This window comes from Penaeus vannamei, chromosome 31 (genome assembly GCF_042767895.1).
Source record: "Penaeus vannamei isolate JL-2024 chromosome 31, ASM4276789v1, whole genome shotgun sequence".
In the NCBI taxonomy this organism is placed as follows: domain Eukaryota; kingdom Metazoa; phylum Arthropoda; class Malacostraca; order Decapoda; family Penaeidae; genus Penaeus; species Penaeus vannamei.
The window spans coordinates 3,230,802-3,243,301 of NC_091579.1; the positions used below are offsets into that span (position 1 = coordinate 3,230,802).

The 12,500-nt window shown below is 36.9% G+C and overlaps 1 protein-coding gene across 4 annotated transcripts in view; it reads left to right on the forward strand.

Annotated features, from left to right (window-relative positions):
* LOC113812879 (ELMO domain-containing protein 3) overlaps positions 1-5,975 on the forward strand; it is a 19,388-nt gene extending 13,413 nt beyond the window's left edge. For all 4 annotated transcript variants that reach the window (XM_070143645.1, XM_027364797.2, XM_027364798.2 and 1 more), the window contains exons 6-9: positions 408-529; positions 844-1,052; positions 1,461-1,588; positions 1,751-5,975. In XM_070143645.1, coding sequence (XP_069999746.1) covers positions 408-529; positions 844-1,052; positions 1,461-1,588; positions 1,751-1,848 — 557 coding nt within the window. In that variant the 3' untranslated portion in view covers positions 1,849-5,975. The remainder of the gene's footprint in view (positions 1-407; positions 530-843; positions 1,053-1,460; positions 1,589-1,750) is intronic.
* The last annotated feature ends 6,525 nt before the right edge of the window (positions 5,976-12,500 follow it).

Here is a 12,500-nt window from a genome sequence, read left to right on the forward strand (position 1 = left end):
ATTTGATGTAATTCTTATGAGTGTGAACATTTTTATTGTATCAGTGACCTTATTGCCTTGGTGGAGGTATACGCTCTCTGAGTGCTTCTAGTTAAGATTTTATTTGCACTGCTAACAGCAATAAAAGATTGATGAATATTATTATAAAAGATAGAAATGAATCTCTGAAATTCAAGAAAAAAATAAACAAATGAGCTAGGTAGGACAAGCAATCAACTCCATGGTGACCAAGTACTAGACTAAAATTACAGTGGACATGCATTGTATGTATATGCCATCTCTGTTGGTACTGAGTGACAGCCAAAATAAATTATATGCAATGAAGAAGGAGGACTGGGATATATTTTATTTGAAATTGTTATCTTGTTATCTTCTCTTGTAGTAATTCCTTTTCCATCACATTACAGGTCAATTTGACAACAGTGAGCCAATTCACCTTCAGATTTTGCAGACAGTGTACAAGGTTCTAACAGGCACCAAGATAGACTGCCCACGCTTTGGCAGTCACTGGGATGTCATTGGTTTTCAGGTGAGACATCATTTGTAAGGGGAATGAAAAAACGACCTTGTTTTTTTGCATTTTTACTTCAAGGGATTTTTTCTTTCAATAAGGAAGAAAAGTTGTGAAGGGAAAATAAAGGATAGCATAATTTTCATGTTGCACTCGAGATGAAGAGTGAATATTCCAGTGTACAGTGAAGAATGGGAAAAGGAAGAGTCAGTCCACAGTTTGTAATTTCTTAGCAACAGATAAGGAAAAGATGACAGAAGAGGGAAAGGAATACAATAACTTGATCAGATGAAATGAATGTGTACATTTCTTTGTTGCAACTTTGTTTACAGGGTGTGGATCCAGCAACAGATCTCCGAGGCGTTGGCTTACTAGGCTTGGTTCATGCTCTTCATTTATTAACCTATGAAGCAGTACTACCACTGGCGAGGGACATATTTCGTCTAAGTCATGACCAGCACTCCCAGTTTCCATTCATGGTGCTTTCCATCAACGTAACTCGCATATCATTGCAAACCCTCCGGGAAGGTCATCTTAACAAGTGAGTATAGCTTGTATTCTGTAATTTATGAATGTATTTTGGAAAGTTTTGTGTTGTGTATAATGATTACTGTATTTATGTTGTATTAATGGAAGTAGGATAAGAAGAAAGTTTCACAAAATGGCTGGCACTTTATATTTGTTTTTTACCATTGATTGGATGATAATCAAATTAACAGTTTTGCATTAAGTTTAGAAACACGTGTAATGAAAGAATGAAGAAGTTAATGTTTAAAAGGAAGAAAAAAGATGGTAAAGATGGTATGAGAAGGGAGAGCAAAAAGTAGATGGAAAGACTGCATAAGAGAGGAAATGAAGAAGATAAAATAATTGAATAATTTAGTAACAAATATGTTTGTCACTGATATTAATGTCATTTATACATTTGTTTATTGTTCTTATTTCTCAGGGAGTGTAATAGCCGTGGCAATGTAAGACATGTCCTGAACGAGTATTTCACAGCTGTTATGTTCCATATTTATTGGATATGGAAAACAGAATGCAAAACCATAAAGGATTCAGGTTTTCTGATAAAAGGTAAGATTAATTTTCCTTTCCTTCTTGTCTGTGTTATTTTAAACCATGTAATTGATTTTATGATTTATGATTAATAGCCATTAATATTTCTTCTTAAAATTATTATATCATTAGGTGCTGTTGATTGCTACAAATTTGGTTATATCTTATTATTATTTTTAGATGCCGAAGCTTACTGCAAGAGGAATGTAAAGACAGTTTTGCAAAAGTTACAGGCCCAGCTCCGCAAATACTCGCATCAGGAAGCTGAAATGTTGTGATTATGCAGAATAAACATTTTTCTGTATGTATGGAAGGATCTCAGTGATATACAAGCATATTCAATATGATATATAAGAAGAGTGATTGGTTGTGAGTATACAGGTGTTAGGTGACCTTTTTGGTCAAGGTTTTATATATATAAGAAGACAATACTTGAATTATTAGAATTTTGTTCTGTTATGTGCTCTATATGTTTATTTTTAGAAGACCGTAAAATCTCTTTTAAAGTGCCACAAATACCATACGACTATGGCATACTTGGGTTAAAAGATTTGAAGTGGTTCTATTTTGGGGTGGTTTAAAGAATTGTAAAAGGCCTTTCACAAACAACTATGATGAGTAAATAAAAAAAAATTGTGGGAATTGATAGGGGGTAATGAGGTGTCTTAGGTTTGGTCATTAAGATTTTTATTTTCCCCTGTGTATGAGAGAATCTTTTTTATTAGCAAAGTTCAGAAATATATATATTGACTAAGCAGTTCTTATGGTCATATGTGGCAAAGCATGAAGCTAACCGTGTGAAATACGCTTTTCATATTTAACAAGGAATGTTCATTAAGCTATGCTATAAGTGAAGCTAAGTTATTTCTGCTAATGAGAAATAGATATATTTGAATAAAGATATAATAATAGGAAGTATATGACATCATGAGAAAACTGAATCCATGAATATAAGTTGACCATTGTGTTTGTGACAGCGGTGCAGATCTCAGTACCTGTGATATGCTTTTGTGTTTTGTGATACTTAGTATGAGGACTAACCCTGACAAAGATAGATGTGAATCTGCATGACGAGCTTAATTAACCCGGTTGAGAATCATGAGAATGTCTTGGTATCTTGAAAGTTGAGAGTATTTTTTAAGAAGCTTTTATATTTGTTTTTCCTGCTTTAACAGTGATGTGAAAAGATATTTAATGTATTTATCATAAGAAGATATAAGATATAAAAATATATACCAAGACACACCTAATACATGTTCAAACTTTTCATATCATGATGCATATTGAATTAGACAATATTTTCAAGGTTGGTGATCAAGTCAGACAAACTGAATAAAACCCAAAATGACATTAGTTTATGTGATATGAAAGAAAGGAATAATTAGTGAAGTATGATGGAAACCTAACAATATTGCTCATTTTCTGTAGATAGTACTGTTGCACATTAGCTGGAATACCTCTCGTAACTTTTTATTAGACATTTATTGCTAACGGATCACCTCACTGCACTGTAGTATTGATGTATGGTACAACATGCCCGCACATTGTGTGACTCTCTATGTACAATGCCCAGGTCAGGCTGGCCTACTTATTATTATGTTTTAGTTGCTAGGAGTTGTGTAGAATGTCTGTGTAGATTTCCTTTGTAGCACTGTACTTGGGTAGGTGCTGTGTTCTGATAGTTTGCTCCAAAAGTTGGTCCAGGGATGTTTCATAGCCCTTCAGTGGGACCTTCTTGATTACGTAGATTTTGTTTGTGTGAGTAGCTTTAAGGAGAATATTTTGAAAGTACTTATTTTGTTGATTCCAGGCTGTGTAATTACAAAGTGTGAGCATGTAATGTTGGCTTTCAAGTAACTAGTAATTATGGTCTTCAACAGCAACTACTTAAACAGCGTACACTTCAGAGATGTGCACTTCTCAGTTGGTATAATGATGTCTATGGTAATAATAGATATATGAATTTTGTAGATGGAATTCCCCAAATATGTTTTTTAATTGATTTTGCAGTATATGATTGTTTTTGTTCTACTGATTTAAGAGGTAATTATTGTTAAAATTTAGTTAGTTAAATTTCACCTACTGCTTAACCCATTATACTGGGATGACATACATGACGTGTCCACTGTGATATTAATATTGGTTTTGTTAATGTGGTTTACACATAAATGGCTCCACAAGTGCTTAGTCACCAAGGAGTCAATTACTAATCATACCTATCTCATATGTATACATTTTTCTTTGATTTTTGGAAAGATTCCTTTTGATTTTTGCTAATAGTATTTTTAATAATGTTATGATGTCTTCCTGAATATTCACAAAATTGGGAAATCAGTTGAGGTCATGATAGGCCTGCTAATTGACTCCTTGTTGACTGAGCACTTGTGGAACCATCTGTGTAAAAAAAAAAAAATCAAAACAAAACTGCAGTGGATAATACGTGTATCTGGCACAGATGGGTTAAATATGGCAAAGATAATCAGCCACGGATAAGGGTAAAAGTAGAGATGCAGCATTAGCGGAAGTCTTTTTGTAAACTGTGCTTTAGAAATAGATATCCCTCTGACTATAGCTATGGCTTTAAAATAGTGTATCCATGTGATCATAGGATATAGGAAATACATAATGGAATATAATATGATACTTTCTAAATGTATGATGTTTATTAATTGTTTAAATTCTGTAGAAGAGAAAGAATAGACATTCTAGATGCCAGTGTCCAGAATGTTGTTTGTAAAACCAAAATACAACGTTCATTTAAAGGACTGTATATCTAGTGTACAATCCATATCATAAAACATTGTATCCTCACCACTTCAGGGCATATGTAGCCCCATATTATGATTTTTTTTTTTTTTTTTTTTAGAAATATTATTGTCTTTTAAACTGACAGGGACCACCTACAAGTTAATGGTGCAGCCGTACATTGCAAGTTGAAGGCTTAGTTACTGGAGGACTAGTTAGGGGCAAGGGGCTAATTTTTAGGCTTAGAGAGCTAGTTTTGTCCCTCATTACATTTCTGTAAACCAAAGTTTGTGTAGTTTGTACTACATGCTTTTTTTTAGTTAGCTTTACTCTTCATTGAAGGATGATGTACTAAGTACAATACCTGCATCTCTCGGTGAAACTATAGAATTGTTTTATTCAGTTTGTATATTTCCTTTCTTTAGATTGTTCAAAACTTGTTTTATGGACTGAAAAGACATACTCATTATTTTTTATTACCTTTGTGTTTATGCTGGAATGTGGAGTCATATCACCTTTTATAGCAGTTTCTGTGTGTGTGTGTCATCATAAAGTGTTATAGAGTAAGGTTGATAACCATGGGTACACTTAGGTTGATATCTGTAACATTGTAAGACATTTATAGAGTGTATTAAGATGGATATTGTGATAAAGAAATTTTCATTTCATCATTGTTGTTACTTGTGACTGAGCATACTCTTGTTGGTTTACTGTTAAATGGTGTTTTATATGTTTCTTGACTGAAGGCTGATTTATGATATGTATTTGGATATTTTTTTATTGATTATTGTAATAGGTGCAAGACTCATCAGTATTTATGATGAGAATAAGTGATCTGTGTCTTTTTCATAATTGTGATATTAGAACTTTATTGCTATATGCTATTTAGGCAACAACTGCAAGCCTTATATATTTATGTGTGGTTATATATAAAATTCTTCATATTTAAATATATAAACAAAACTAAGAAAAAATATCAGCATAATAAGTCTTATCCCACTGGGATTTATGATTGAAGTAGATAACCATATATCTTGATGTCTACATGTTTAGTATCACATCATGATGTAAACTCTATATAGGAATTAATTAAAAAAAATTATGTTACTGTCTTTGTAAAGTGATTGGGAAATCGGTGATAAAGGTAGATACTGGATGTTTTCACTATATTTGAGAAGCCCATGAATATCGATGTACTTAATTCTCCATTAATGATACATTCACAAGAGAGACAATGCATAATGCTTCGTATATATGGATGAAATATTTTAATTCTGTTAGTCGAACAAATTTCGTGATAAGCAAGTCTAAAGTATAGGAATGTTGATTCTCATTGAGCTCTTGTCGTGTTATAAGCTGATTTTAGATAAACAGACATTTGATTATTAATATTTTGAAGTTCTACAAATGAAATGAGAGCTGATGTATGATGCTAAATATATAAAAAGCCTAAGTTTATTCTTAAAATGTATTTCCTTTCTTTTTCTTTGAGGTCATTTGGAAAGTCTGGTAAAAAAAAAAATGATTTTCATTTGAATATTGTCAAATCAACTTGCTACTTGTCTCAGTGATGGAATTAGCTACAAGAGCACACAAGTGATGCTTATTATAATTGATTGTGTACAACTTTTCACCTTTTTATATTAAAATACCAGCACAGTTTTGTTGTTTGATTTCTTCTATGGATTTTCCTTCGTATATGGCTTGTTTTTAATGATAAAATCCATGATCCCCTCTCCCATCCCATTGTTATTGGGAGGAGGGAGCATAGGAAACGGGTTGTGAGGCCTGAAGTTAGGGATCACCCCTGCCTTGGGCCTCGACCCCCGATTTAACTCATTTTGCGTGGTCATTTCCCCTTCCCCTTTTCGTTTCTTTCCGTTAACCTTCTAATATCCACTTCCTAAGGTGTGAAAGCCGTGCTGAAAGGATGAAAGGCTGACTTTGTGCCAGTCATGAACGGCCTGGGGGAGCCATGGGCTGTTTCCATTCCCTCTACTCATAGTGACTACCTCTATCTACCTCCTCCTACTCATATACCCCCTACACCCTTCCCTCCCAACATACCCCATCCCCCATCTCCGACATCCCCACTATCCCTTCCACTCCTTGAATCGTGAATCTCTTACCACTACAATGCCCTTCTCAGGATCCTTCACCTCCTCCCACTCATCCCCTACCTCACTCCCTTATAACTTCGACACGCACTGTTACCATTTTCACTCGTTGATTAATTCGTAATAACTCGGTGGAATATTCATGGTTTCCGTTCTCACAGTTCTGATCTTCATCACATCCTTTCTATTTATAACCCATCTCTTATCTGCCTCCAAGAGATTTTTCTTCCAGATCCTCCTACACCAATTCCTTTTTGTTTCATCTATACTTAATCATCAGAAAAGACCATATACTTCCCTTTCAAAGTATTGTCCTTTGCACAGTTATTTGTATATTCGCTGTTGGATCACAGTTATTTCAGTCTACTTCTCTTCCCATTCCATTGACTTTGTAGAATTTGAAACCCTACTTTCCCCATTCCAACCACCTTTTCTCACAGTTAGTGAGTTTAACTGTTGCCACACTCTTGGGTGATTCTACCACTACCTCCCGTGGCCGATCCCTAGAACGCTTCCTCTCAACAACTTTAATATTCTAAATTCAGATCGACCCACACTTGCGTATGCAATCGTTTTCATGCCTTGACCTCTTACTATGCCTCCTTTCTTTCCATTGGTCAGTTCTAGACCACGTTCCCATAGTGATCACTTTCCATTCCTTTCTCCTACTTCTATGGTGTTTTCATAGAGCTGACTGGCATACTTTTACTTCACCCTTTAATATTCTTTTCTCCCCATCCCCCGTCCATTTCAGATATGCTTTGATGTTTCACAGTTACAAAGCCATTTCCCGAACTTCCCGACCTTATACTTCTAAGTGTGTTCGATAGTGGAACTCTAATTGCACCAAACCGCTTGTTAGAACGCGCAGCCTGGAAGTTGCCGCTACAAGCGAGACATCCCTCGTCAGCTATCAGCCCTTTTATCTTTTAAAAGAGCATCTGCCTGCATTTGTCGTACAATTCGGAACAGTAAAGAAATTTGCTGACGAAATGTCTCCTCGATTCTATCTACATCTATTTCAACTGTATGGCGTCGATTCCATAGACTCTCATGCAACATCCCCTGCAGCCCCTGTCCTGCATGTTCGAGATACTCTCATCTCAGATCCTCTCCAAGTCGCTAATGAACTTGGGTCATAATCCGTATCTACCACTATTGTAAAAGGTTTTCAATAAAAACGAGTGCGGATCTTTAATGCATGAGTATTGACTACTTTAACAAGCATTAAAGACGTTAGGTGCTATATGAGCTTTGTCGTCAAGCACATGTATTTTGCTTTGTGTTGATTTATTGTGTCAATCCTGAACGTCTCTGAGGAACCATGGCCACGTATACCCTCCTATTCCAACAATGTCTCCAAAAACGGATCAAGTTTCCTTTCGCAGCCGTTCAGATCGTTCGGATATGTCAGATATGCGAAATAAAGCCTCGCCTCTCCACCCTTTGGAAACTTCCCCTTGCCCTTCTTCCTCTCACTCTCCCCCATTTCACCCATCCTCCCCTTTCCCAATTCTTTCCCCATTCTCACTACCGCTCCCACCTGGATGGACACGTGATCCTCCTCCCCTTCCTCTTCCCACCTGACGTTCTTCCTGCCACTGCACCTCCTTCCCCTCTTCCCTTGTCTCAGTCCTCTTATTCTTCCCCTCCTTGTCTCTACCCTTATTACCTGCGGAGTGCTTTATAATGGATCTTTTGCATTGCTCCTTATACATTGTCCCCTTCCTTTCTCAGACACATTAATACTCTCCATTTGATCTAATCGCCCTTCGCTCTGAATCCCCTCCACCATCCTCCATTTATAGAGGTCGATAACCCCTAACATATAACACTTTTCTCCTAATCAATAACACATCTTCCCTCCGTCACAATACTGTACAATAGTGCTCTATGGCCTTTGATGTCTAGCACATTTCTTTGTTTTAACCAGCAACCATGGAACACCATTAATGTGATGTACAAGTATTGGTCTGGAAATAATGTACACGTTGCGAGGGGTACAAGCAAGCGCAATTTATGAAAATGTCATAAATGAACTATTTATGACATTTTATGACATATAACTATGCCAATATTTCTACCCCAATACTTTTTGATGACAGTAAAAAAAAAGAAAAAAAAAATCAATAACAAAAAAATCAATAACAAAAAAATCATCTGAAATGTATCTCTATTTATGCACTATATAAAAGTATGTGTGCATGTGTGAAATTGACAATATTACAGTTAATTGTGACAGTGAATGCCACCTGTCAGAAACAAGTGTTGACTCCTATTGTTGCCTTTATTCCCCGATCCAATGCTAATTAAAATTTCCCAGGCTCGTGACGTCACAACTCCATCGCCATTATCATGAGCCGCTAATGACCTTGGGACAAAATAATAAACAAACGAGTTATGAGGATGCATTGGGTCAGAAGCCAATGAACAAATGGCGTCTAAACTGCACGTAGGTTTGGAATGTTTTATGATCGTCATTCTTGTTCCCTTTATTTATCTGGGTTTAATAAGCCACCTTTGAACCACGCGGGGAAAGTGGCTAAACTTTTTTTTTTTTAAATCAGAGAGAGAGAGAAAGAGAGAGAGAGAGAAAGAGAAAGAGAAAGAGAAAGAGAAAGAGAAAGAGAAAGAGAAAGAGAGAGAGAGGGAGGGAGAGAGAGGGAGAGGGAGAGGGAGAGGGAGAGGGAGAGGGAGAGGAGAGAGAGAGAGAGAGAGAGAGAGAGAGAGAGAGAGAGAGAGAGAGAGAGAGAGAGAGAGAGAGAGAGAGAGAGAGAGAGAGAGAGAGAGAGAGAGAGAGAGAGAGAGAGAGAGTGTGTGTGTGTGTGTGTGCGTGTGTGTGCGTGCGTGCGTGCGTGAGTGAGTGCGTGCATGCGTGCGTGCGTGTGTGTGTGTGAGTGTGAGTAAGTGAGTGCGTGTGTTCACGCGCGTGATAGGATACAGTTTATTATGGACTTGCTCAGGTCGCTGGTGAGTCAGGCGGTGGTTTCTGAAACGTCTTTGAAGAATCTGAGCGGGAGTCTTGATGAGCAATTGATAATGAGAATGAGGATATTAGCAATCATAACGAAAATAAAAATAGTAATAATAATAATGATAATATTAATAATAATAACGATAATAATAATAATAGTAACTGATGATAACAGCAATGAATGATATTAATGATGATGATGATAATAACAGTAATAATAATAATGAAGATAATATTATTAATGATAATGATAATAATGATAATGATAATAATAATAATAATAATAATAATAACAATAATAATGTTAATCACAATAAATAATAATGATTATTATAATGATAAAAGCAATACTAATAGTAATGTAAATGCTAATAATGATGATAACAATGATATTAGCTCCTACTGCTATCACTACTACTTCTATAGATACTACTACTACCACTACTACCGCTGGTGCTGCTACTACTACTGCTATTACTGTTCATGGAAATTCTAAAAAGGATTACTTTACACTTTATTGCTACTTGGATCTATATATTACCAGAAATTAGAAAAAAAATAATTGTTTCGGTACATTAGAATATATATACAATATATTTTCTTTGTTCAAACAAAATTATACAACCTTCAGAAATCGCGAGATATATACATATTTCGTACTGCATGATATGCTGTGTGTCTACTCCGAGCCTTAAAGCTTGCCTACTGTTCTATTAGTCACACTTGTCAGGTGAAAGGACAACACCTGACATTTGTTTGACCTCTGTCCTCTACCTGTGTATCTGACCTGTCTTCTTGCGACTCTGCTTTCCTTCTAGACGCCTGTTTGATTACCTGTTTAATTTCTTCTCAGATTCTCTCTCTCTGTCGGTCGGTCTCTATCTCTCTCTGTCTCTGTCTATGTCTCGCTCTCTCTCTCTCTGTCTGTCTCTGTCTCGCTCTCTCTCTGGCATATGAAAGTATTGCAGGTACATCTGGTATGGACAAACCCTATAAAATCTATTATGGAGGCAGCAGGTTACACTAACCAAGCTACGCATTTGATGCCAGTACCCTATACATTATGTACAAGATAGTTTTGGAAGCAAAGCCAGTTTCGTATCTCCACTGGAAATGTGCAAAGCGCCCAAGTTGCATAATTTTTCACATTACTTACTTTGTTGTAAGAAAACTCTATCCTATTGATCAAATAACACTGTCTAGGCACCGGTACTTATTGATTATGTTAATTTTATTTAGACATTGTGATCAGTCATTGATTTTTTTCTTTAATTTTATACCGACTAGATGCTATGTGGATAATGTAAGCAAAACGGGACATCCCTTCAGGTATGAAGAACTAATGTTTGAATTCATACCCCTCTATATTGATAACACAGTCAGTTTGGACAGATGCTATATCATCTTACCCGGTATCTGGCTGTGATCGAGCTGGCTATGAGATGTCAGTCGGTCCCCATGGTTCGGGATTTGGTGCCAGCAGTGAGAATACCCTCCTTTTCCCGGACTTTTCAAGGTCCTTGAAATTGAAGATTTCTGGCTCCTGGTACCAGCGCTCAGGCCTACATCGTTGGACGCGGTACAGCAACATCGCGAGATCAACCACATCCTCGTTAGCACTCGGATCCTCCAGAACTGCTGGGTATATAGGAGTGCTAAGTTTTGTGTTACTGATCATAAATAAGTTATGAATACCCTCCGAGTCCACTTCAAAACTCTCCATTGGTCCAATGATCACCCTAGTGCTTTATTTGGACAGCCTGAGGGAGGTGGAGTGTGCCTAGGGGTTTGCCGAGTCAATTTCTGGCCGTTTCACTTCTCCGACTCTTGATAAGTTTAAAAGATCAGCTAACATGTTTTTCTTGCGTAAATAGCTGACTTTCTAGTCTTTCATTCTTTCTTAGCTGTAGCTTGACCTGCACTGACACCTTTGGTGGTATAAATTCGATTTTTTAAAGTGTGTCTCTTTATATAGCTTACTATAAAAATAACAACAATAATAATAATAATAATGATAATAATAATAATAATAATAATGAGGTATCAATGCTTCGGTCACGGTACAGCCTCTTGAGCAATGATTCCCCTTCCCCTTAATACGATTACAAAAGCAGGGAAGGGTCACAAAAACACGCACCCGAAATAGGTCATGTGAATTTTATATCATATGAGATATCTGTGATATATCTCCCCTCATATGAAGATGCTTCTTTCCCAGCCAGATATTGAGGATCAGTGAGTTGCAAATATTCATTTCAACATCCTTCGTCTGATCGTTAGGCTTGATGTCCGAAAAGATTAAGAGACCGAATGAAAGACCACACACACATAAATCCGCATATTCATCTACATTCAAATGAATACATATATGTATGTATGTATGGAAAGAGAGAGAGAGAGAGAAGGAGAGAGAGAGAGAGAGAGAGAGAGAGAGAGAGAGAGAGAGAGAGAGAGAGAGAGAAAGAGAAGAGAGAGAGAGAGAGAGAGAGAGAGAGAGAGAGAGAGAGAGAGAGAGAGAGAGAGAGAGAGAGAGAGAGAGAGAGAGAGAGAGAGAGAGAGAGAGAGAGAGAGAGAGAGAGAGAGAGAGAGAGAGAGAGAGAGAGAGAGAGAGAGAGAGAGAGAGAGAGAGAGAGAGAGAGAGAGAGAGAGAGAGAGAGAGAGAGAGAGAGAGGAGAGAGAGAGAGAGAGAGAGAGAGAGAGAGAGAGAGGGAGAGAGAGAGAGAGAGGAGAGAGAGAGAGGTGGGAGTAGAAAGAGAAAGAGAGAGAGAGGTGGGAGTAGAAAAGAGAAAGAGAGAGAGAGGTGGGAGTAGAAAGAGAAAGAGAGAGGAGAGGTGGGAGTAGAAAGAGAAAGAGAGAGAGAGAGGTGGGAGTAGAAAGAAAAAGAGAGATAGAGAGAGAGAAAAAAGGAAATAATATGTAAAGTAAATAAGAATTGTGCATCACTGTCACTCATCACGACTAGCAACATCGTGGGAAAAAAGAGATAACCTGCAAATACGACACAACAAATCCTATTAATAAAGGTTTATGTCTGTTCTGCGTGAATGAGTGAGTGTGTACTGATTGTGTGTTATGTTGTAACTTGTCACGACTG